Genomic DNA, 26,936 nt, shown 5'->3' with positions numbered 1-26,936 from the left:
CACTGGGAAGTCCCCTGCTCTTTGTGGGATTGTTACATCTTTAACTGTTGGTTTAATGTCCCATCTCAAAAATGCCCCCTCCAGCACTACGCCCTGAGTGTCATAATAGTGGGGCATTTATGTTTTTCTCATGCCATAGGGAAGGCTGGCCTGGCCCATAAACACAACTTGCCCACACACGGGTAGAATGTGCTTTAATGGGGAGCTCGTGAGTTGATCTGAGACAGATGATGATACTGAACGTGCATTGCAAGTACGTACCCTTACCAACAGTATACTGTACATTTGCTGCTTTGTAAATGCCCTCCATACACAGTTATTAAAGTCCATTAGTATATCTGAGGTGTATCCATAACAGATAGATTATGAAAGCATGTACAGCAAAGCCACGGCAGAGATTTCAGATCAAGCAAAAATGCAGGAAAATTTCATCCGCGTTGAAGAGCAGAAATGAACCCCTGATTGTCCATCAGTCATTAGGCTGGAGTGGCGAGGTTCTGCAGTCACCGGTTCCTCTCCTCCTCTCAGGGGCCCCGCAGGAACGAGGCCCTGTCAGATGGAGCCGTCAGAAGAAGGGAGAGAAGGGGAACAGAGGAGTGGAGGGAAGGAGGGACGAGGCGACCGCGGAGAGGGAGTGCGCTGAGCTCTCCGTGTGTTTCTGCCTTCTGTTTGATCCCGGGATGACGGCAGGAGCCTCAAGGTCAGAGAGAGTTAGAGCCAGCCCCAGCAGATAAAACCCTGACAGGCTGCTCCAGGGAGATGCTTTCTCTGCCGCCACCTCCTCCCCCACCTCCTCCTTCCCCCCTCCCCCTCCCCCGCCTCACAGTGAAGCCGGGCTTCTTAGCGCAATCCGCCAATTAGTGCCAATCAGCCCGGTGACGTGTGATGCGCTGCGCTACGGGGCGAGCACCTGCGTGCCGGTCACATGACCGCTCGCTTTGGCGACTGACCCGGGCCCTGCCCCCGTCCTGCCGTACCACCACCGCGGTGCACGGTCATGGTTTATTTATGGCCCAGGGTTCGAAGGTGTAGTCTCTTCTGAGGCTCTGATGAATCCCAGAGCTTTATGACAGAGGGTCTGTATGGAAATTGTAACTGATCTGTGTGCTAAATAATGCATCACTGGGGTATTTGTGATGTAAAAAATGTGAAGAATAATTGTTAAGGATGATATGTCATTAATATGTCTCCCCATAGCTCCTTCCTAGCCTCTCCACAACCCCTCCACAACTATCTTACAACCTCTCCACAACCTCTTCACAACTCCCCACAAGATCCTCTCCACAACTTTTCCACAATGCCCTCCCATAATATCCCCTCAACCTTACTACATCACCCTCATAACCAACCCACACCTGCCCCATTATCACTCTATAACCCTCCCACAACCTCCCCACAACGTCCCCTCAACCTCACTGCATCCTCCACTTAACCAACCCACACCCTCCCCATTATCACTCTATAACCCTCCCACAACCTCCCCACAACATCCCCTCAAGCTCACTGTATCCTCCACGTAACCAACCCACACCCTCTCCATAATCACTCTATACTGTAACCCTCCTACAACCTCCCACTGTGCCACTGGGAAAAGACACACTGTTCTGCTGATTGACAAGGACACAAAGAAGTGTGATGCCATTCATGTTTTTGAATTGTCAGCTGCATTGATAGGGACTGAAAAAAAGAAAAAAATGAAAGGCAAACCATGATTCTGAATTCAAGTGAGGACTTTAACTTGACTGCCATTATTAAAATATCCAGGAGAGTCACTGAAGACATTCAGGTGAGAGATGTTCTCAGTTAAACCTTTAATTATTTATTACACGGGGAGTCCTTTTCAAGGCCATGTGCCTTTGAACAGAAACTTGGTCAAGGAGTTAGGTTACTGCTGCTTTCTCTAAACTATATTAATGGTAACAGAGCAGGCTTTCCCCCCTGCTGTAGTTTCAGAGGAAACTGAAACTACAAGCTTTTTAAAAGTTTTCTGCCCTTGATCCATGTCCTGATATACGGTACGGTCAGTCCTGGAGGTCTGAGGGCCATGTTTCACATCATGCTGACAGCCATGAATGTCAGGACACAATAGCTCTTTGCTAACCAGCCCCAAACCTGATTCCATCTACCCTGTCCCAGCCAGACAGCATACAGTTCCCGCTAGTTGCCCACGAGCAGCCATGAGGGATTTCCCAGATGTGCTATCACACAACCAGCCAACCCAAATTGCCAAACCGCTCTTTCTGCGAGTGTGGAAGATTGTCAGCGTCATGTTGAGTTTAGAACAGCAGCACCTCTGAGTAGGGGGAGCGGACACCTGCCATGTGACCAGTGAGGCGTTAAGTTTCCAGGCTGTGGATGTGGCGCTGGTGCAGCTGTGGGGCTGACAACTTTAGGCTGGAGCTTATATCAGACCCTGCACATCTCTTTGAGGGTTTCTTAGCTCAGCTGTTGCCAAGGGATATGCGGGCATGATTAATGACTGAGCGTCTACTCCATGTTATGAGATGATTGCTGCTCCACAGTCAGGACAGCCAGTGGTAGCCAAAAGCTTGAGCTTGGGCCTAAAACCTAAAGCCACTGTCGGGTCTCAGAGAGTCTAATGTCATTGGAAATGCTTACCAACATCTGCATTTTGACCTATGGGAACTCAGGCCTTAAACGATATAGTTAAACCAAGGCCTATGGAGGACCAATGGGATTATGAGGGCAGAAATTGTGGCTTCAGGTGCTGATAAGGCATGACTGAAGCACTGAAGTCTGGAATTGGCTGTAGAAAAACAATAAACACTATCACTCACTCGATTGCCTAGCAATACTGTAGAAATGTGGGTAATGTAGATCTCTGGAGATATTGGGCAGAAGTGTATCTACTAGTACTAGTAGTGGTTTTCCCCATGTACAAAATAGGTAAGTGCAAACACTCACTAACCTGTATCATAACCACTGCATGGACCTGTAGGCCTTTCTGCGTGGTTGGAGAAATGTCCTTTACTTAAATGTGGGTTAGGGGTTTCCTTTCCCTTTAACGAGTCTTGAGATGAAACACTTTTTTTATTTTGGTCCACAAAATACAGGTTGCGCCAATTATTCTATGTTTAATACTAAAAATAAACGATTACATCCCTATAACATCCCATGGAGCTATGACCTGTTATACTGCTGAAAAAGGACAGATGGACCAGGCTGTAGACTTATTGATTGTTGATTGTAAACCATTTACAGCTAACCTCTGGAATTTTCACTTCATATTCCTGTTTGGCATAATATGATTGGACTGTGCCATGTTTCCACATCTTAAGGGTCATCCAGCGTTCATGCAGCACTAGTCAACATCTGCCCTCTAGTGGTTCAGGCCATAAAAACAACACCCATCCTGAGCACCAGGCTGTGACCTGCACAAGTACCTTTGTGGTAGGTCCTTTTTTTACTTGTAATACGTGTGTTAAAGGGAATGTCTGATTGCCAATTTTATAGGTTTTACTGCCATCTGCTGGCTAAGGTTTGTCGTGCAGTGTTTTGAACTTTTTTTCTTGGGCTCAACACTGACACTAATGTGTGATAGTGTTCATTTTGTACTGTTTATGCAATGCTACTTTTTATATATTATGTTACAGACGCTGTATCTATGCAGCTGTTCACAATGCCTTATCATATTCATGAATGTGTAAATCACAGAATTTTAACTTTGTAGTCATTCTCTTTATACAAATTTGAATGTAATTATTGTGAAGGAGCTTCCGCAGGTTAAAGTTTTAATCTACAGAATTTCAGTTCTGTTTCCATAAAAAAAGGCCCTATTTTAATCATAACACAGTAGTATCTACTGTGTTATGATTGAAGTAGTATTATTTATATGTATTTATGACTTATGAGTCAGTTTTTGAGAGAGCTCAGAAATCATTTGTCTTTCCTGAACAAAGGCTTATATTTTTGTCATATATTTACTCAGCATTTCACACTACCATATAACAGATTTTATTGGAGAATACAAGTCTCTCTGTAACTTTCACCCAGTCAATAATGTTAAAATAAATAAGTCTTTCATCAGTCAACAAACAAACATCAAACAAGTTGTCTGTTTTATACCATTGGTCTGCAAAAAGTCTGAAATGAAGAGCAGAACAAATCTGTCTGAAATGGATATTTTGAAACTTTATAAAACGCTTTTTTAAGAAAAGCATCCTGGGTATGACTTCTGCAAATTATTTTAACTCTTTCTATTTTTGTGCACAATTTCACAATTATTTGTGTAATTATTTAAGTTGTTACACTGTATATACAGTACCTTCCAAAATTATTCACACTCTTGAGACAAGTGAGCAGACAGGTTTGTAAGAAATAAACAATACAAGTAATGAGGTATGAGCAAAAATGATTAATCATGTCATTTTAAATCAATACAATTGCTCAGGGAACAGATTTTGTTTCACATGTAATGCATTTTATTTCAAGAAAGATATTTCCAACAAAAATAAATCTGCATTAACATGGTACTTATAAAATATATAATCTCAAACGTAGTGAACAGTACTGTGACCTTGCATGGCTTCCTGTTTCATTGGGGAATAAAAAATAGATAACCCAAATGTAAAATTAATGTGTCCTCCATCACCACGGGGAATGGCAAAGAACACTCAGAAGAAATAAACCAAAGTGTTACTGGCCTTCACATGGTGGTTTCACACAAATAAATTCCAGAACATACATACCACTTTCCACTATTATATCAACAATTTGAAGAAGTTTGAATCCACTAGGAAAGTGGAAAACTTAGCTGGTGCTGGATGGAAGTGCATACGGCCTTCAGGCAAAGTGAGGCAGATAGTTTAGGAGGCAAGGGCAATTCAAGGGCCACATTTGGAGATCAACAAATCTTAATTGCAACTTGGGGACACTAAATGTCTCCAAAACAAAGTCAAAGCATTTACAGTACTATACAGGCATAGAGCAAAAGACACAGACAACTTGTTCATCACCGCTCAAAATTCCATACGGATATCTGTTCTTTTCCATTTATCTAATTTTGACACAATTCCCAGTCTTTCGTTAGTTTTCATGTTTTATGAATTAATTAGCTGCAGCTGAGGACTATACTTGTATCCTTGATGGAAATGTTGACCGCTATAGGAGAGAGCCCTATGCATTGGTGCATAGAGCTGTTTGGAATAACTGTTTGGTGCGAACCTTCAGGACAGTAGCAGTTACACAGCTACAGTGTATGGAGGAAACCAACCTCGGGTGCTTGGCAACACATTTTCAATGATTAACAGGTGGTGTAACATCACATGTAGCTGACACAAAGTACAATTCCACTCACATCTGAAAGGGTGAGAAAATTTTTTGCTTTAACTGGCACAAATCATAATATGTCTATTATGTAAAACACATTATTTTCCAGTCAAGCAAAAGGCATGACTCACTATTCGAGGAAAAAAGCCATTCCTTGAAATGATCTTTGACATTTATAAGGAATGTGATATTGAAGGGAGTAGAGTGAGCATTAAAAAGTTAATCTGAGATGTCAAAGAATGTTCAATTAGCTCATTTATTTGAATGGTTGCGTAGAAAATAATAGTTTCTGAAAGCTGTCATGAAGCTCATTAGTGGGCACTTCATCAGGTCCTGGCAAACACACAAGCTGTAAAAGCATATCTGGGAGCTTTATGTGCTGTTACTGCTCCTCTCTGTAGCCTCAGATAGCCTAAATATCTATCAATGTGTCTTTGTTTATGTTGCACCAGTGTAGAATCCTTGATAATTTTATACTTACACTAAAGGTGAAGTGGACTTATGAGCAACTATCCTATTACGGCCAATTATTTATTTCGTTTGGTCAGATACATAGATATTCACTAACATGTAATTTAAGAATTTTTCATTGATAGTGTTTATTGACCTTTAATTTCATGTTCAGCAACAGCTTGTAGTATGTGTGATTCCTCCTCTATGGATTCCAGTCGTTGTGGTCTCTCATGAGTTCTCATAAATATGCATAAACATTTCGACCAATCGGGTAGGCAAAATAATGACGTAGCTCTGTATCTTGGAATGCACTCTTTTACACGAGCCTGTGATGGCAGTGTCGACGGGAGTAACCAGGTTGGAAAGAGCGGTTTGTGAATAGCGGAATTTATTCAAGCTTCAAATTTTCTTTTATGCCATCTAGCTATACTCTCTGCTGCCAATAATTCTACATTTGTAGTGTGATATCACGTATGAAGGATGTCGGTAGCCGGACTAAAGAAGCAATTTCACAAAGCCAGCCAGGTAAGCAATACGCCACAATGGACCCCTTTTCCACAACAGTTGGTGTTAAAGTTAATATTTTGTATTGGGTTTATTTACTGATGTATGGGGAGATAACAATACATGAAAACATAAGCGACATCACAGCTGTTGTTCCAGGTATTTTGCATGCTGTTTTGTAAATATGTTATAACCTGCAATGGTTAGAAATAGTTTGATAGATAGCAAATAGTTATTCAGCTACGTCAGTACCTATATAGAACGTGTTTATTAACGAACTAAAGCTGGTGAAGCAAGTTTGCTAGGTAACGTAATATGCTAGTTGAATATGAAATGCACGTTTTTTTCGTGCATTTCATATTCAATAAGTCATTGTCAGTGAAACTGCAACAAATTGAGTAAGCTCGTGGCACGAAATAGTTGCTAAATATCTAACTATGCAAATGCATAAATGATCGCTTAGTACCATGTCAAAGAAATGCATACATGTGCAGCTAGCTGGCCAAATAACTTTTTATTATCAGAACCAGATGCATAAGCTAGCCATATTACGCTACAATAGCTGCGTGTGGATATATAATGATGAGCGTCATTGTCATAATCTGTTTTGCGCGATCAATACAAACATTTTTTCGTTGAGATGAGCTGGAAAAACAGAAGCAGAACGATATGGTTGCACAACCTGTTGTTAGTAGGTTTTCATGTCCATCCTAGTTTTATTTTATCTAAGGGGAAACAAACGGTTAAATCCAGCAATAACATCTGCTGGTCCGTCGAACATCTGACTAGCGAGCTAGTATCGTAAGGCCTTGGGAAAACAAATGCCGTGGAACACTGTAATGTAGGCTATTCTTTCTGTCCAATGCTTTACAGGCTGGAGTAAGGTTCGTGTTCGCCGACGACTGCCTATTTAAATGCCCGTTTTTATTTGTCAGACGTTTTATTTTTATGCCAGTACCATGTTTGTTTTCTGGATTCTACTTCTGCTGTCGTGACAGCAGATCGTTATGTTCTAAAGTTTTCAAGACGGGGCATTAAACTGTTGCACGAGATGGTAAAAACAAAGCTGATGTTCTTTGGGGAACGTGCAACTATAAGTGATTGCGTCATTGTAGTTCCAAGAACTCCAGGAAGGGTATTGTGGTCACAACGCATGGAGAGAAACTTAGAAAACACCGGACACTAAAAGCATAGAATTTGCTCAAACCATAGGAGTCACCACTGCATAGCGACAGTGAGGCTGGTAGTACCGGTCCCTACTGATGAAATGTCTCAATCTCTGGTTGATGCTATGGTCAAATATTTACTGTCAATCTCAGTCAGTCAACAGATCTGTCAGAGTGTTGTTTCTGACCATGGGGCACATCGCTGCATTGAGAAGAGAGTTCTGACTTGGATATGTACATTAAATGATCAGATTTTTTGCACATTACATTACATTACATTACATGGCATTTAGCAGACGCTCTTATCCAGAGTGACGTACAACAAAGTGCAAATCAATCACAAGAACAAGTGCAAAAGTAGACCTGAGAGGACAGTACAGTTCCGAGTCCTAGTGTAAACATACAGAAATTCAGAACCCTTGAAGAGTACAATCAGCTTTCAAACTAGCATACCACTGTTGGCAGCTAGAATACAACAACAGCCAATAAAAACAACAATACCTATACAAGTAACGATATCTATACATAAGTGCCATTACGGTCTAATGGTGAGCATTTTAACTCTCAGTCCTGTATGAATCCCCTTCCTCAGTTCTGCGGTGCTGTGTTCTGATTTCTGCTATGAGGTATAATTAAACCCATTAATCATCACTCTCATCAAGTGTGTCAGTCCAGAGTACTAGCTAAAAGGTCATAACTTCCAGGAGATTATTGGTTTGAATTCCTGGTGCAATGCTAGCTAAGTACACCACTCAAATATGAGTAATGTACTCAACCTGATTTGCATCTGTAAATATCCAGTTGTGTAAATAGACGATAGCTATGAGATAAAGGCACTTCTCAAAACCTGTGTCGTATTTGTTTGGGTCTCAGTGCTCAGAAATCACAGGGCTTTACTCGTGATGGAGGAAACGCTGTTGTTGACTCATGAAACTACATCTGCAACTCTGAGAATTTAGTCCAGATGCAATGCTTGGACGTTGTTGTTTTGATCGTTGTCTGTTATGCATTGGGGGAAACGATGTGAAATGAGCCAGGAATTTCTTCCTCCAGGATAAACACACTCCCCACATGCCATTGGGAGCTAATAAATACTCGGAAGGCTGCTTGTGTAATTCAGTACAAATGGCTGCAGTCCACTTGGCTTAATTAGAGCTGCCCTTAGACCTGGACAGTGCAGATTGTGTGTCTGCACAGAGTGAGCAGGCCCTGCCTTGCTATTTTCCTGCAGGGATCCTGTTTCAGCCAATCAAAATGGACGGGAACGGCTCAGCTGAGAGAGAGAGAAAGATGTTCGGCTAACTTACAAGGGATTCTGGGAACATTCTCCCAGATGCAGTGTCACAGTATTAACCATGCATGAGGCATTGACTCTCTGCCAGGTCATAACCTGCGGACACTTCACAGGTAATGGGAAGGTTGCAGGTTTGAATTCCAAGTGTGGCTCTACATTTTCTGCCCTTGACCGGGACATTTAAGCGCGAGTGGTTTCAGTGCTGAATAAGATGTGTGAATCGCATGTAAAAACGTGAGCCGTGCTAGCCTCCGCTCATAAGGGCGTCTTCTAAGCAGATCAATTATAGAGTGCAATTGGAAACTTCCTGCAGTGTGTTCCCATCAGGGAGTCCGTGCAGGGCTTTTGGCTCTGTGTTCTGGGGACAGGCCAGGGAGGGAGTCTTCCATCTGTTTTCATTTGGCCTAAGGGGGTCAAGGGCGAGGTGAAGAGTTTGTGTAGATTAAATTCCTGTGTACACATACAGGCACAAGCAGACAGTTATGAGTTACAGGAGGTATATATTGTGTTTTGTAGCACAAAAATGCACACATTTTATTATTATTTTCTGCATTGTCCCATGTTCCACTCAGCCAGTTTGTTATGGAAGTGATGGAGAATGAAGGCATTTGGTTGATGAAATGAGCCAGGTGCTTTTATCTGCTCTCTCTCCTGTCCCCAGTCTGACGCACACATCACGTTTCTTGGATCCCCGTGAATCTCACGGGCTGTTCTACACCACTGCGTCTGCACCATCGCAATGGGGTAGCTAATGAGGAGGGTGGAAACAGGTCAGCGTGGTGAACAAGCTCATGATGACCTCACATTGACCTGTGGCAGTGTCCTTGGAGGACAGGCATGGACCTGTGCTGAGGCCTTCTCTCTGAAGAGGTTGCCTGACAGACAGACCGTGCCTCAAATGCTGTGAGGGTATGTGTAGCCTGAACAATAAAATGACCAAATGCTTGACGCTGAAGCAAGTAAACAGCCAGTATTACTTGGGTGAGATGGCACAGCTCGTTCTGAGCTGCGATACCTTGTGACTTACTAAAATATCCTTTGTGTGAAAGCACAGTGACATGAGGAGTTATTGGGGAATGTGTATTCTCCGCCAGACTGAAAAAGGTACAATCTAAATTCCTTTCTGTCCTCCCCCATTTACACCATGGGGTCGCTTGTCTTCTCTTGTCAAAAATTTAAATATCTGCTGGGCAGGGCAGGGGCCTGTATCATGAAGCAGGATTATGGAGTTGGCTGGATAAAACCTGGAACTCTCCCAAATCTGGAACGTAGACTGAAGTAAAAACAGGTATTACTTGGTGCAGTTATCCCAAATCCAAGCAGAACTAAGAATACTCTTTAAAGGGAAGAATCCCTTGCAGCAAAAGGGCACTCTTCACAACATTAACAAGTGCCTCCTGATGGAGAACTTAGTCACCGCACAAGGGACAAGCCACTGGCTCCATGGGATATGGGCCTTAAGGAGAGGCACTGCAGTAGTAGAATCAGAGCAGTAATCTGGAATGTTGGAAATCCTCTAATTTAGTATCTTTAATCCTCTAATCTGCGGGTGGTCCTGGACGACGAGCTGGACTCCAAAGAGCAAGTTGCAGCAACATCACAGTCCTGCAGGTTCCATATATATAACATCAGGAAGATTTGACCTTACCTGACCTCATGCTTCACACAGCTACTCGTCCAGGCTATGGTAATCTCCTGAGTACATTACTGCAACTCAATACTTGCAAGTCTGCCAACGTACTCCACCCAGCCACTACAGCCCAGAACACTGCGGCCCGACTCGTCTTCAGCCTTCTGAAGTTCTCACACGTCCCGCTCCTGCTACAGTCACTCCACTGACTCCCAGTCGCTGCTGGGCTCAGATTCAAAGTCCTGACTCTCAGAGTTCTGAAAGTGCTTGCTGCAGTCAACAAGACGGCCCCACCCTACAGGACATAATTCAGCCCTACACACCAGCTCGACCACTCCGCTCTGCTACCACAGACCGACTTGCTCATCCTGCCAGACGCGTGAATGGCTAGCTCCCCAGTGGTGGAACGACCTCCCCATAAGAACGGCTCAGTCGCTGCCATTTTCCACCGCAGTCTGAAGATACATCTCTTTACACTGTACTTAACTCCTTTGTGGGAGTCCCCTAATCTACTGTCCCTGTGTTGTTTATTACCTGTCTCTTAGCCCCTTGTATTTTATACCTTGTATTTTATACCTTAATCTAGGACTTTTGAATCAGTATTTGTCTCGGTACTGTAGTTCCTCAAGTTGTGGTTGTCTTAGTATGGTAGTTACAGACTTGGCCTTTCTATCTTGTGTACTGGACATATGTCCATAGCCTTGTAACCAATCATATATGAATTTTACCTTATCTGACCTGTTCGTTTGTTTGTTGTATGGCCTTCATGTGCACAGCTTTGGACAAAAGCGTCTGCTAAATAAAATGTAATGTAGGCCTAATGTAGTCTGGTAAAATAAAATAATGAAAGTAAAAGTGCTTTAAAGTGCTGATTCTTTTTGCCAATTATCTTGGAAAAGTGTCACATCTGCCTTTTATATAAATTACACCCTTAAAATGAAGTCTAGCCCGGAATCCAAAATTAAAGGTTAGAGAATGGATGTGGGTCAAAAGAGGCGATTCAGGGATATTGAGGCAATTTTTATGGTGCTTTATTAACTGCCTCCAGCAGTTATGATGTAGTGTGCTGTGTAGTTTTTGCAGGTTGCAGAATTTGGGGAAGTGTGGTTTTAGAGGGAGTTGATGGCCCTGGCCAGCATGGGAGCTGTAAACTGTCGCTGCTGCAGGGGCCCCAGATCAGCCTGTGGTGTCCATGGTGCTGCTGCAGTCCTGTCAGTGAGGTCATATCCGGCAGCTGTGATGTCAGATTAGCCTGTGCACTCCATGGTGCTGCTGCAGTCCTGTGAGTGAGGTCAGATCCTGCAGCTGTGATGTCAGAGTTGCCAGTGCTGTCCATGGTGCTGCTGCGCTCCTGAGATGCTGTATGGATGCGGCCCTACATACAGGAGGGGCTACACCCACAACACCGTGAGCTCCGGTGAATAACAGTCTTTGTCTTCTCACTTTTGTTTCGAGGCTACATATGTTCTCGTTTCTCTGCAGTATAAATATTTCAAGAAATTGCATTCATCAGTTATCAGAAACAGGCTCTAAGCCTTTGTAAGGCAGTTGGGTCTGTTTCAGTTGTAGTGCACTGCTGTACTGATGTCGTGAGAGTGTGTCGTTTTCTGAAAGGCTTTGACATTTGGGAGTTACGGCCTTTCCTGCGAATGAATATTTTTAACACTGCATGCTGATCTTCAGAAATCTAATCCCAGTGCCTTTCTCTGCTCTTGCCGTGTAAAGTCAGACCATCCAGCCTCTGTTCAGGGAGTACAGACATGGCTCTCAGGTGTCATCTCTTAGTCTTGTGTGAAAGAGAGGGCGGACAGTGTGGGGTTGTGGTGAAGGAAGCGCAACATCGATTTGCACTAGCTTCTGCTGTAGAACGTGGGAGCAGCCTCTGTTTAACTGAGCTGCACGGTCACTGAACTGGGCATTTTTGTGTTCTTAATGGACATATGGCTGAACAATTTCCCTTCTTGCTACTTTCAGTTTGTCTACTGTCAAAGCACCTCCTTGGATTACTGTTGATATTTGTAACCATAAAAGTGCATAAATTATCCAGTTGCTCTGCTAACCCGCACAACTCTTTATTTAAAACCGTAGATTGGCTTGTAAACCCTGGTTCCCTTACTGCTGCTACCTCATTTGCGGTTTATTGTGAAATGTTTCTATCCTTTGGCAATAAGATTTACCATAGCTAACACCACTCCTCCTGCAGTGGACCTTCCATACCCTTGTCCTAATTTGTTTAGTAATTTTATTTTATTTCCCTGCATGCTTATGTGACCATGTCCTCCAGTCCTTTGCCATCATTCCCACAAAACCTCTGAGAAAGGTTATGGTGGCTATTGGCACCAATTTGCACTCTTCTCAATAGCTCTCTCTTCTGGATCTGTTCCAGACTATTTTAAGATGGCCTCTTGGCTTGTTCAGCTTGTGTTTAAAAGAGCTGGCCTTGATTGTGCTAAAAATAGTTAGTTTCCAAGTTATTCTTTATTTGTACATAAGAATTTTGTACTGCAATTTAAACTGAGCAGCATACAAAAAACAGTCAAGGTTCAGTCCTGCTTTTATCAGCATAGGAATATATAATAAAAAGAAAGAAATCAGTGTATTCTTTTCTTAGCAATACAGAACCATATGTGTTTATTTTCTCGATTATTATAATACTTTGGTTACCTGCTGGTTACGTGCTGTAGCTGAGCTTCAGATTTAGTAAAAATTGAATTGCGCAAAATTCTGCAGCCAGACTATTGACCAAGAATACATGTGTTCCCACATCACCCAAATGTTGGCTTATCTGCACTGGTTGCATGTTGTCTTTAGAATACTTTAAAAAGTTTTATGAATTACATGCAAGGTTTGACGTGGCTTGGGACCTGATTATATCTGAACTTTTAACCCACTCTGTCTTCAGAAGCCTCTCAGGCATGCCAGCCTTGGGCTGTTGGCGGTCCCTGAGTTAGGCTAACATCCAGAGGTGATGGAGCCTTTGCTCTAATGGGCCCAGGCTCTGGAACAGCCTTCCATACATTACCAGGTCTACTGAAACTGTCCCTGTTTTTACATCTTGCCTAAAAACCTATTTTTATAAAATTGCCTTCCATAATGACTGATGGCTATTTTATATCAATCTTTTAAAATGCTCCCCCTTTATTATCGCTGGGCTTCAATGCTGCCGTTTTCTAATTTCCTTTTACTGTTTATTTTATATTATGTTTAAATTTTACTGTCCTTGATTTACTTATTTGTGTTTTTGATGTTGCTATTTTTTATATTCCAATTTTACTTGCTGTTTTTCTATGTTTTATTGTATCCCTTGCAATGCAATTTCTAACCTTTTTCTCCTGGAAATCACCGTGTGCTCTGTGCTTTAAAGTTGCTACACAAAGAGGATGTATTCTGTTGTTATTGAGAAATGTGCTCCATGCACCAGCAGCCTGCATACACCTGATCAGCTGGAGGAGTCCCTCTAAGGCAGCCCTCCCTCCAGTGGTAACGATAGGGCCAATCACAGGCCAGCTTGCAGGGCTGCCAGCTGCACTGGGCACTGGCCGTGCTATACCAGAGTGTGAAATGAAATGCAGTAAAATTCATATCGGTGTGGTTTCATAAATCCCAGCTAATTATGTCAGTGCTGTAGTTACACTGCAGACTTTGTTCTGTCATTAACAGTGTTTGTTCTGTTGATTTTGTGAGTGAGCCCGGACATTCAGAGTACATTATATTCATTTCGGAGACACTGTCCAGACAGAATGTAAGCGTTCATCCACCAGAGGAATATGAGCAACACTGCCAGACTTTGCTAACTGTGTCCCCAGACATGTGGGTGGACATTAAAGAGGAGTGTACTCGTGTAAAATTCAGCAAAGCTCACATATTACTTTGGCTAAAATGGCTACACATCCCTTCTGGCACACCATTCTGTTGATTTTGCACTGGGGAGTTTGGAGGAAACAGTAACTTGTGCATGGTGAAAGAGTGGCCCGTGAAGACAGGACAACAGGCATGACACTGTTCCCTGGTCCCCCAGTTAAACGTCAGCGTGAGATGCTGCGTGATTGTTTGTGGCTGTAATGTTCCGTAATATCGCTAGGCATCAGGTGGGTGAAATATGAGATGCATGCTTCTCACATTGCTGTGACATCGATTACGTAATTGTCACACGCCACGCGACACCCCAGGGAGGGGGGGGAGCAGCTCATGGTTTGTGCCGTAGTCCGCCACCCGGAGGGAGGGAGGGAGAGAGCGAGCGAGCACCCACACAAAAACAAACAACAAATAGTCTTCACCCTTCCCCTTCATGGGTTCCAGGCCAAAATAACAAACTAACACAACACATTAAAGCAACAATGACAGAAAGCAAAACACTGCGACAGCTTTTCAGCTCACTGCCCTCAGCTGCCCAGCTCTGCTTTTCAGTGGCATTTCCTTCTCGGTCGTCTGTACACCGACAGGTAAACAAACTTCAAAAGAGACTCTCTCTCTCTGCATGTGCTCTGGGTCTCAGCTCCATAGCTGTGGAGAAGAGCGTGCTCTCTCCAGTAAGTGTGGCTGAGACATGGCATCTGATTCTTCACCGGACTGAATGCCACAGTGATATATTCTGGTCAAACCTGACCCCCTTTCACCCCCCTGCTATTGTAAAATGAGGACAGCCTTTATCAAAGGTGTGAGCCTTGGTCCTGCCATTAATAGTGCAGGAGGCTGACAGTAGTGTAGATATAGTGTCCTGAGACGTCCTGCTGGTGAAGCACTACAGACTTCCAGGCTATGTATGTACTCCCTCCCTATACACTACATAGGGAAATCTACATGGATAGGGATTCAGTGGTGAAAAGATTTCAGACACTATGGATTCTGAGCAGGTTACTTAGCAACGCACAACGGTTGCCTGACAGCTTTTTTTTTGTTTGTTTGTTTCGAAAAAGGGTTTTCCTGGCGCGCTGTGTACTTGTACTAATTATTTAACTCATTAATATCCAATAAACAAAATAAACAAAAACGTTGGGGTGACTATTTTGTTCGGGTGAGCATGTTCTGTCAGCTTTACATTTGTAGACAGGGACGGCAGGCTGCCTCCATGACCTGGCTGATTCTGTTTGCTCCTGATTGGCTGGTGCGAGACAGATTGGATTCTGAAGCCCTGAGTTGCTGAGCCCCAGCAGTGGGTTTTTGAGTTTCTCATTAAGCTCTGTGTTTGTAGTGAGGTTGCTGTAGGTTTGGCTTAGTGGGCTGGGGGAGGTTGATTGCCTGGTTGCATTGTGGGGCACGTCTCTGATGAATGCGCACTCCTCCTGCAGGAACCAGGAAATAAGCAGAGCCGGCTTTAATCCCAGCTCTTAAGACCGTGTATACGGGCTTGTTTTAGGGGGACAGGTGATGCACAGAGTTCTGCAGCTTAAGATTTCTTCTAATGCCCTCAATTGCAAGCTGGTGTCTGCTTTATACACCACAGTCCACACAGCTCAGTGCAGAAGAACATATGTTGATCAGAGGAGAGATGAAACTAACAATGACTGGTGTCCTTTAGGTGCCTGGTGGAGAGCTAGGCAGCCCTCCTCCCCAGTGTTGTTTAGCTACCAGTGGAGCCCAGACTGAAACTAGCGAGCGCTAGGGCCCAGCCTGTCCTGGTGATGATCATGTTTCCTGCCTGAGTCAGCCGGAACACGGAGCCTCTCTTTGTCTTAATGAAGGTAACTGAAGAGCGTATCATAGGCCACACAGTCCTGCCTGCTCGGTCTCCGTGTTCCTTTGACTGATGTGAATTAATGGGACTGTTATGTAAAATGCTGCTGTGCCATTCTAAGGGCAAACCCAAGGCCGTCTTTCCAGGAAGCTCCTGTCACTATGGCGATGAAGGGGCTGTGTTGGGCTGCATCACGTGTGGACAGACCCACAGCCTCATTCGCTCTTAAGTGAGATGTATCGTTTGTTGTTTTTATTAGCTGCTCTAGAGCTCCATTACACTGAAATAGTTTTGCTCTTTCTCCACAGAAAAAAACAAAAGTGAGAGTTCGGTCCACAGGGGGATTTCCCCATAAATGCCGTTTAGAGTTGGAATAAAGATTCAGTAAACCAATCGAAATGCCATTAGGAGCCAAGTGAATGTTGTACTGCAGTCAACCGTCATTGGCCGTCCCCTGGCAACCCACACCCCTTCTTTGTGGCACAGTGGCCAAGGCAGTTATATGAGCTGAAAAGGGCCAGGTTTCTGAAGAATGGAAGTGAAGTTGGTTAACTGCTCTGGCAACCACGTCAGCCCGTTCACCACGTTCTCCATTTACCATGTATCCTCCAGGTGGTTTCTAGTTAAACTTGAACTCAAGTGTTACTTATCTAGCCACACGCCTTCATCTTAGTTTCTCTGTGTATCTCTAAGACACACATGTTCTCCACATTGGTTTTCTCTTAGCCACAGTGCCTCCAGTTGGCTTTTCTTCTAGAGCTGCATAGCGTCCAGGTGGTTTTAGTTCTAGAAACATTTCCTTCAGATGGTTTTCTCTGTGACCCTTGTGTCTCTGGCCCACATCTTTATTTCCAGTGAAAGCACAGCTGTATCACACTGACCCATTTGTGATTGACCCAGCTGGCACTGCCGGAAGCCTTATTTCCTTATTTATTTTTACTATGACGCATTCATATTCTTAATCTTCTTACCCCTGCAAAAGAATGGTCTCCTGTTCTATGTGAAATATTTAACCTCCTTACACTACATGGTGTTACCTGCAAACTGCACTCAATGTATCTGTATGTGTGTGTGTGTAGCCATGTGTCTTTATTGAGTGTTTGGAAACGGATAAGGTGGCAACTGGGTTGGGTAACTACAGAGAGATTGCAGAGAGAGGGTTTTCAGACTCTGTATGGATAGAAATATCTGTTTGTTTAAAGGAAACTGTATGCTTGTATGCTAATAAACTAATGTCAGTACATTTCACAATTCATTGGAATGCTAATCTAATTGGATCGTTCTGGAAAACATAAAATCACGCGTTCAAGCAATGAATGTTGCTGGATTGCATTGGATGGGGGAGAGCCAGAGCATTAATGCTCATTTGGTCCAGTGTCAGGCCCTGTTAGAATTGGCAGTTTGGTCACATTACTCTGAATCAGACTCCTTGGCTGCTCTTGTTTTAGTAAGGCAACACATTGAAAACATCACATCATTTAACAGCGATTGCATTGTATTCAGATTATACTGGTGTGGTGTGTATAGCAGTGTGGTGAATCTTAGTGCAGCAATGTATTGTATGTAGCCATGTGATACTGTTGTGAGTATGATGTGGTGCATGTAGCATTCTGCTATTGCTGTAGAGTAGTGTGCAAAAATTTGGGCACCCTTTCACTCGCACAGTATTTGCCTCCAGCTGCCATACAACCCCAAAGCATAATGGATTTCAAAGCTTCACCATTTTTTCTCCAAACATACCTTCTTTTTTGGTGGCCAAAAAGTTACATTTCGCTTTTGTCAGTCCAAAGCACGTTGTTCCAAAAGGCTTCAGACTTGTGTAACAAAAGACGCTTCATTTTGAGTTGAGGTTGTTCTTCCTGGCAACTCTGCCATGTAAGTCTTTGTTGTTTAAAGTATGTTGTGTTGTTGTCCTGTGAACAGCTAGATCTGTGTTTGCTACTCTTTTTTGCAGCTGTTTCGCAGTGATGTGTGGGTTCTTCTGAGCATTTCTCACCAGGTCTCAGGCCATTCTGTCTGAAATCTTTCTTGGTTTTCCAGACCTTGCCTTGACTTCAACTGTTCCATTTATCTTCCATTTTCTAACAATGTTTCTGACAGTAAATAGGCAGTTTGACACATTGTGAGAGTTTTTGTAGCCTTCTCGTTCTTGGTGGAAATTAACCATCTTCATTCTGACATCCTTGGACAGCTGTTTAGAGGAACCCAGGCAGAACAGCCACTGTATTTGGATACTTTAGAAGGCATGTAGTTACTTCAGAATAAAAAGTCTGAAGCCCTAACAAGTAAATAACCTGGGTCTGGGCCTTAGTAATCATCTTTTTAAAAAGTAATAAAGAATAATCCAAAAGGGTTTCCAAACTTTTGCATTTTTTTCCTTTTTTAATAATTTATAAACAGTAAAAAATGAAAATTGCAGAAATGTCTTATGTTTAGCTCGTTTAATGTTTAACTCCCATACATATTCATTGTCACAGACATTTAAACCAGGGGTGGCCAAACTTTTGGGCCCCACTCTACACCAGTGTGTTGTATAAAGCTGAGAGGGGAAGCCTATATATCAGTACGATACCAGAGTGGTGCAGACAAATGGCAGTGTGATTGTAAATCTGAATGGGTTCAGAAAAGAGCCCTTCACAACTGCATTTTGAACCAATCTCCGCCTCGGTTTATTACATCTGTCATACTTTTCCTTGGTGCCTTTTAAGACGAAAATGAAAATGGTCACTGTGTGAGAGGGTGGGGGTGGTTTCCACACTAATGTGCTGCATTGAAAATTCAGGAGTGGCCCACAGAGCTGTTTAAGTGCTGACGGAGTGCTGATGGAGGGCCTAGCCGGCTGCCTGTGGCGTGAAATCGCAGTAATGCACGGACAGGGTGGCAGACCGCTAATGAGTCTCTGTCGAACTGGAGAGCAGGCCTTCACGTTTCCCTCAGAGTTTCACTGCTTCGAATTTGTCCCAATCCTGACCCTCTCTCCGTCTGTCTGCCTGTGCCTGTCCGTCTGTCTGTACAGCTATTGAGTGAGAAGATCAGTGGTGCTGAGGGGACGAAGCTTGATGAGGACTTCCAGGAGATGGAGAGGGTAAGGAGGGTGGGGGTTTTTAGGGGTTTAGGAATGGGATGAGGCCAGGTACTGAGAAACCTCTCTTTCCATTGACCCTCTTGGTAGATATCTGTTCCTCTGTTTTGTGCCAGTGTTGATGATAATTGTGTTTGTATGCACATATTAACTTGACCTTTTTTTCTAGAAAATAGACGTCACCAACAAATCTGTTATTGAACTGTTGTCCAAAACAACGGAGTACCTTCAGCCAAACCCAGGTAGGTCATCAATCTTACGCTTTTATGCTATACACACATTGATCTTTTTGCTTTTACACTTTTAATAACACTATAATTTCTGTCATTAGTTACTTTTTGAGTGTTTTTTTTAAAGCTGTCTTTGTAATACACTATATGGCCTTTAATTGCCGCAGAGCATTAAGATCATATTTAATTCATGCCTTGTCGATCCGTGCAGTAAGTAAGCTCATTTTGGCTGCAACCTGCTGTTTGACACTGGCCTGATTTCTCTCTCCATTTTTCTCCTGCCGTTAATGGCTCTGTGCTCTGTCTGTGATTGGCTGGCAGCGTCCAGGGCCAGACTGGGCATGCTCAGTACGGTGTGTAAGCTCCGAGGGCAGGTGAAGACCACGGGCTACCCCCAGCCCGAGGGACTCCTGGGAGACTGCATGCTGCGCTACGGCCGTGAGCTGGGGGACGACTCTGCGTTCGGTGAGCTGGGAGTGGGGTGGAAGGCTGCTCTTGGCAGGGCTGCCCGTGTGTTGGACGGTTTGGGCAGGCCCAGCAGGGCGTGTAATCTGTGCTCCTGCAGGGGGCGCTCTGGCCGACATCGGCGAGGCCATGAAGCAGATGGCAGATGTGAAAGACTCGCTGGACATCAGTGTGAAACACAATTTCATCGACCCTCTGCAGACCCTGCAGGAGAAGGACCTGAAGGAGATCGGGGTGAGACAAATATACACCCCAAAATCAGAATATAGAGCCTGGTAGAGACACCCCAAAATCAGAGCACAAAGCCTGGTAGAGACACCCCAAAAACAGAGCACAGAGCCTGTTAGAGACACCTCAAAATCAAAGCACAAAGCCTGGTAGAGACACCCAAAATCAGAGCACAGCGCCTGGTAGACGCCCCAAAATCAGAGCAAAATCGCATTAGAGTGAGTGTATTGAATGTTCTGGCAGTGGAATTTTCTCATTGTGTAATTTACATAATGTCTGTCTCTCAGAATTAGCTTGCGCACTGTGGGTTGAATATGAATACAAATTCAATTAGACGATTACCGCCGGAGCTTTATTCTATTGCTGTAAGCACACTTGAGCTGTTTGCCTGCAGGCTGCTCTCCGCTCCCCAGTTCATTAAACACAGAGCCTGAGGACCTGCAGGCCTGACCGGCTCTGATATACGAGGCCTTTCAGTGGAACCAGAGGGGGAAAAGCGCAGTTAACACCAGCGTCAGCCGTTTACCTGACCTCAGCGACGCAGAGCGCTGTCACACTTCTCTTTTCATCGCATCGATCATTTCTGTGCCCCGCAGATCAATGGCTTTCTGGGCAGTGAATGCTGAATGGAGCTACAGAGGAGTGATATGTATTTTTGTGGGCAATATATTGCATTCATTTAGCAGGCACTCTTACCCACAGCCGCTTGGGAGAAAATACAATGCAAGTAGTTCATTCGAGTTCATCCACTTCAGTTATATAAGCAACAAAGACAGACTTGGTTAAAACCCCCCAACTAGAGACTGATTTAATGCAATATCACTAAGGGACTGTCGATAGAACTTGCTTTCCCTGGACAGTAAATGATGATACTTAGAGGAGAGACAAGCAGACAAGCTACCAATTCTTGGTAGGAAATTGGTCCTGTAATAGGAGAATAGTGAGGAAAGATGATGGCACCCGGGGTCGATCGGCCTGTATCTGTGTGTCTGTGGCTCCTCAGCACCACCTGAAGAAGCTGGAGGGCCGCAGGCTGGACTGCGACTACAAGAAGAGGCGGCAGGGCCGGGTTCCAGAGGAGGAGATCCGACAGGCTGTGGAGAAGTTTGAGGAAAGCAAGGAGCTGGCCGAGAGAAGCATGTTCAACTTCTTAGAGAGCGATGTGAGTAGAGTGAGTCGTGGGACCTTCTGTACGCATTAGTACTGGTTGAGTAGAGTTTCCCTCATCACTGTAAAGCACTTTCAGTCTGAGAAAAAACGCTATATAAATGGAAGGAATCATTATTAGTATTAGTATTTATTGGTATTAGTATTATTATTAATGTGGGGTTGGCTACGGACCTGATTCCTAGGTGGAGCACTGCCATTATACCTGTGCAAGATACTGGAGCTGTGATACTTTTGTAAATATTTCAGTTAGGTACAAAGTAAATTATAAATAATCCTGGATAAAATTGAAGAAACATGTCTTTCAAGATGAAGATGCTGTGTACATTCATACAGTGCACTCCATAAGTATTTGGACAGTGGTTCAATTTCTGTTCTTTTGGCTCTGTACTCCAGCGCATTGGATTTGAAATGAAACAATGAAAAATGAGGTTAAAGTGCAGACTGTCACCTTTAATTTGGGGGTATCTACATCCATATCAGATAATCCATGAAGAAATTACATCCCTATTTATCCTTTATATCTTTATCTTGAATATCTTGAAGTCTGTGTCTTATCAAAGGTAGAATTGTACATGATTTGTAGAATTTAAGCATACATTATAACTATGTATCATTTAAAATACCTATATATTTAAAGTGTAATATCCCTATGTCCAGTATATAGGGTACATAGAGAGATTTATCCCTTAAAGACAGCTTAAGGTGCTTCAGCTGGCCTCCTGATACCAGGTTGCAGTTGTGCAGTTGTAACATCGCTGGCTCTGGTTTGATTGGTCGTGCAGGTGGAACAGGTGAGCCAGTTGGGTGCATTGATAGACGCCGCTCTGGTGTTCCACCGGCAGTCCCTGGAAGTACTGGAAGATCTGAACAGCAAATTGCATAACCGGTACCCGCAAAGCACTCACTACACTAATACATAGATGTGTACATGAATCTGCATGCAGATAAACACACACAAGCAAACACTGCACATCAACATATGTACACACTGCATGAACATCCATGCATACACACCGAACATGTGAACACAGTAAGTAGATTGCTGATGCACAGTTCTCATGTCCTTGTTGTGTTGTACCTCTGCTCCTTGCAGGATAACCGCAGCGAGCACCAGGCCAAAGAGAGAGTTCAGACCCAAGTCTATAATGAGCAGCTTGGAGGCCATCGATACCTCGCAACACAATGGGACACACACACCATCTCTCAAATCTACAGGTACAGTCACACACCATCTTTCAAATCTACAGCTACAGTCACACGCCATCTCTGAAATCTACAGGTACAGTCACTCACAGTCTTTCAAATCTACAACTACAGTCACACACCGTCTCTGAAATCTACAGCTACAGTCACACGCCATCTCTGAAATCTACAGGTACAGTCACTCACAGTCTTTCAAATCTACAACTACAGTCACACACCGTCTCTGAAATCTACAGCTACAGTCACACACCGTCTCTGAAATCTACAGCTACAGTCACACACCGTCTCTCAAATCTACAGGTACAGCCACACACACCGTCTCTCAAATCTACAGCTACAGTCACACACCGTCTCTCAAATCTACAGGTCCCCTCAGGCCACACATAAGATTACCATGGATCACCCTCCTCTTTTTGTGTTTCTTGTTTTGTGTTTACTTGGTGTGATGTTAATGTGTCCATCACTCATTACAGATGCCCTGATCATCCACAGCTCTGTAAATGGGAAAGGTGGGTACCTCAGCATTAACACATCCATTTCACAGCTTGGACTGGCACTTCGGATTCTATTAAATCAATTAATCAATTGTAGAATTAGGTTTCTGCTTAATGCTGACACTACGTAGTGTGACTGAATGAGGGCGGGGTTTTATCCATGGCTTTCCTTCACTGATTTGCAAAATATGCCTTCCACCTGAGAAGGGTAATTCATTCTCAGACAATGTATTACATATTTACATTTCACGGTAAGCCATTTTTGTGCCATTCTGACTGCTATAGAATTTTCTGCCGTTTCCAAGGTCCAAGAAGCATCAGCAAGAGTTTACAAACTGTGTGATTATGATGGTGGACACCGATTTTACATGCATATGTTCCAACTCCGATTTGCGGACCATTCCAGGTCTGATGCCATTTTTGAATATTTCTTCATCAAACAGTGCTGGAGTTTAATACATGACTCATCAGTGTTTAATGACTGTTTAATAAGTGCACTTTCAAGTGACTTTTATAATGATATGAAGAGGCCATTTGGCACCTAGTTTGACTGTATTGTTGCTTGCCACCCTCTAGTAAAATACCAAGTTTCATAAGACTCAAAAAAGTGCTGAATGAAGAACTGAGGAAAGTAATTGATAAGTAAATATAATACAAAATGGTGGCCAATTCAAGATGTTATCTATGTTCCTCATGAGGGATTTTGTCAATGTAGTAAGTTTGAAGTCTCTGCAAGGGAACTGATTTGTTGTGAATTTGAAAATATTGTTTCATATTTGGATCTCTGCAGCACCACCATGTGGTTGGATTGGGCTAGAACCTTTGGGTTCCAGTCTTGACATAACTAGCAAATACCAAGTTTCATATATCTATGTCAAACGATTTTGGATTTTTGAATTATTAGTATTGTATAGTATTAGTATGTATTAAATCGTCATTTGGCCATTTTTGACATAATCACTAGAAAAGTAGTGTTATGAGGTGAAGCATTTTAAGCAAATTCTTGCTAATTGTATTTTTAATAGTTTGAGGGCAAAGTAAGGCGCAATGTTCAACTTAGTGGCTTATTTAATTAATAGGTGTGGATCATCTGATAAACCAATCCCTGTAATTTTCCATTCCTTTTAAAACCTCATGCATTTGCCCATTGGCGGATTGCTAATATAACATTGGATTTAGCAAGACTTCAAAAAGACAGATTTACCTCAGAGGAAAAGGACCTGCTTGTGTGCGAGTTGATTAAAATGGTCTGAATTGTGTAATGTAGTGCTAATTTGTTTCTGTTTCCGTTTAATGCACAGCGAGTTTTTGAAAAATGTATTTCAATGTGAAGGTGATTTGTCCAAATAAATGCTGCTGGTGTATTTCAGAATCAGTAGAACATGCAGTTCTCCATCATGCGTTCTAATGTCCTGTAGTGTGTCCTGATTTATTTCATGCCTTTTGGCAATGTGTTATGCAACACACAACCCGCCACAGAGAATATTCAGGCCATCTGAGAGCTTTACTGTACTGTATACTATTCCTACTGTAGGAATTCATTTTCACAAACTTCACAATCCATACGGCACCTGTTCTAATGTTTCTGGAGCTGTGCATTGCCCAAGTGTTGGTTGTTGACCAGTCTCAGGCCTAGATAAAGGCCTATAATCAATGAACGTGAGCATGTATTGTGTAATGACTGTCAGCAGCTCCCTGATTTCCAGCATGCAATCCATTTTATTACGCATTATTTTCATTCTTAATTGAAATGTAATCTGGTGGGGAAGCTCTTCTTTACCCCTGGAGGGGTACAGCTGTGTCTAAGTTGTGGCCTGCATCTTTGACCCCTCTGCTGTTTCTCTGCAGGTCCGGAGGTGCAGATGGACCAGCCCTGCTGCCGATCACTCTACACTTTCGAGGCCGAGAACGAGGGGGAGCTGGGCTTCAAGGAGGGGGATATAATCATCCTCACCAACAAGATGGATGACAACTGGTACGAGGGCATGATCAACGGGGAGTCCGGCTTCTTCCCCATCAGCTACGTGGAAGTGATCGTACCTCTGCCCCAGTGAGCCACTGTGGAGAGTGAGACACACACACGTGTACACATACACACGTGCACACACACAAGCCCGCACACCCTACAGCAAGACATCAAGACATTTGCGTACTACCTGCAACTCGACAGGTACTTCTTGGACACCTTAAGTGTAATCGTTTGAGATCTCATTGTCGGAAAATGTGTCCTTGCATTAAAATGGGGAAGGGATGGTATCGTCGAAGCGGAAAGGCTGAAGACTTGCCCGCTGTGGTATTAAGGGTTTCAGAAACTTAAACTTAAAATTATTTTCACCTGTGGAAGTACTGAGTGTGATTCTGAATCTTCTGTGCCTCTCCTCTCAATGTGTTCACTGTGTGAATCTGTTCTGAGTGAGTCACCTCTGTTTACATTGCTGCAAAAAACATTGTGACTTTTTACAGCCTCGCTGTTACCGACCTTATCACATTCCTCTTTCAAGTGCTTTCTGGTGCCATATTATTTCACTAAAGCTTTAGAATTCACTCCGGTGGATCGCACGTCCTTCCCAAAAAGTCACGCTTTGCTTTCCTGTGCTTTAGGGGGAAAAGCCGTCAGCAGTCAGCCGCTTACTAAATGTATCAGTGTGGAATGGGCTGTACCTGGTAGATGTACTGCATTGGGTAAGAATAGCCTGCAGTGTATCAGTATCCCAGTATAGTGGGCTGACTCTAATGAAGTGTAGCTTGCTGCCTCCTGTGCTTAGTGAAGACATTCTGCCTTGCTGTGATGTCTTTGCGCTCCATTGTGTTTAATGGATAAACAATACCTCCTCTTTCTGACTGAACTGAATGAATGTACTGTACTGTCTTTTGAAAGCACCAGGAAAGACCACTGATGGGAACTGCAGCTCTTAACGTTATATACAGTTGCCTTGATGTAAACGCCTCGATTATTTATGCTTTACCAATATGTAAGTTACATTTTATTGTGTTAGGATTTTGCTGTCTCTATCTTTAAACTGTGTTGTTTTGTGTGAGGAAGGGAGAATGGGCACTTGCATAAGTTACATCTGTACACGGACTCCTGCTATTGCTTGACCAAGCAAAAACAGCTCATCAGCAAAGATAAACAAGGTGAAAAAGGTCAATAGTATTTTAATGAATGGAGCTATTGTATAGATCTAAATCTTTAAAGAAAGTACAATTTTATGATGGCTTTACTTATTTTAGACTTCATTCTGTGAGTGAAAATGATCAGGATATTATATCAGGGTGTAATGTTTCTAACGGTATTATTGAGAAAGCACAGACCTTTTTATCCGATAAGACAATTTAATAACAATTGGAAGACTCAATAGAATATAAATAGAAATGTCAATGAATGTGCTCAATACAGGTGGGGTGCCAGTTCCAATGTATAATTTTATGTGATGTGTAGTATTTCTGAAATATTACCTTGGTGACTTGTGTTCTCAAAGAGCAGTTAGCCAAGAGCCAGACTCCCTGCTGATTGCTGATGAAACCACAGAAGCTACAGCAGAACTTGTTGCTGTATGTTGGTAGGAGAACAGAGGAAGAATCAGCAGGAATCCAAACTTTACACGTGTATATCTGTGATCACTGAGACACACCAAACATATTTTTGTCTTTGTACTCCAGTACTGCTCAGTCTGCTGTTATAATGTGTTTATGTTCCCTCCTACAGATCTGATTGGAAAAAGTACAATATATAAAACTGTTTTATAGATGTTGTAACTGAGTATATGAATACCTATATTGAGTAAATAAATGACAGGACAATGCTGAGCATACTCTCTCTCTTTCATGTGTGGTGTTAACCATGTCTTTCACACTCCAAAATCTGTCACCATGCACCAGGTGTTTGCAACTGATCAGTGCAAACACCAGTTCAAAGATCTGAGGTTGATGCAGGGAAAATATTATCCCGAGAGACAGCTAGTACAAGAAGTGAAGACCTGATGGACAAATTATCAGTTATTGGTTAATCTAATATACATGCCAATTGAATTATGTAACAAATACTCTAATGGAC

At 43.1% G+C, this 26,936-nt stretch overlaps 1 protein-coding gene across 2 annotated transcripts; it reads left to right on the top strand.

The window, feature by feature from the left end:
• The first annotated feature begins 6,076 nt into the window (after window positions 1–6,076).
• On the top strand, window positions 6,077–26,689 carry LOC133111458 (endophilin-A3-like). Of its 2 annotated transcripts, XM_061221833.1 has the most exons (10): window positions 6,077–6,267; window positions 19,027–19,095; window positions 19,262–19,334; window positions 19,644–19,787; window positions 19,888–20,021; window positions 21,019–21,177; window positions 21,968–22,071; window positions 22,279–22,400; window positions 22,862–22,897; window positions 24,731–26,689. In XM_061221833.1, exons 1-10 carry the CDS (start codon window positions 6,223–6,225, stop codon window positions 24,934–24,936), a joined length of 1,092 nt encoding a protein of 363 aa, XP_061077817.1. In that variant the 5' UTR covers window positions 6,077–6,222; the 3' UTR covers window positions 24,937–26,689. The 2 variants fall into 2 exon arrangements, with proteins under 2 accessions (XP_061077817.1, XP_061077818.1); XM_061221834.1 differs by lacking the exon at window positions 22,862–22,897.
• Window positions 26,690–26,936: the final 247 nt, after the last annotated feature.

Source organism: Conger conger, chromosome 15, assembly GCF_963514075.1.
Source record: "Conger conger chromosome 15, fConCon1.1, whole genome shotgun sequence".
NCBI classification, from domain to species: Eukaryota; Metazoa; Chordata; class Actinopteri; order Anguilliformes; family Congridae; genus Conger; species Conger conger.
Note: the sequence above shows the minus strand (reverse complement) of the source record. Positions and strands in the feature narration are given on the sequence as shown.

Coding starts and splice junctions, on each gene's coding strand:
- LOC133111458 (XM_061221833.1), top strand. CDS start 6,223: ATGTCGGTAGCCGGACTAAAGAAGCAATTTCACAAAGCCAGCCAG. Junction 20,022..21,018: donor AGGACCTGAAGGAGATCGGG/GTGAGACAAATA, acceptor GTGGCTCCTCAG/CACCACCTGAAGAAGCTGGA. Junction 22,898..24,730: donor CAGCTCTGTAAATGGGAAAG/GTGGGTACCTCA, acceptor GTTTCTCTGCAG/GTCCGGAGGTGCAGATGGAC.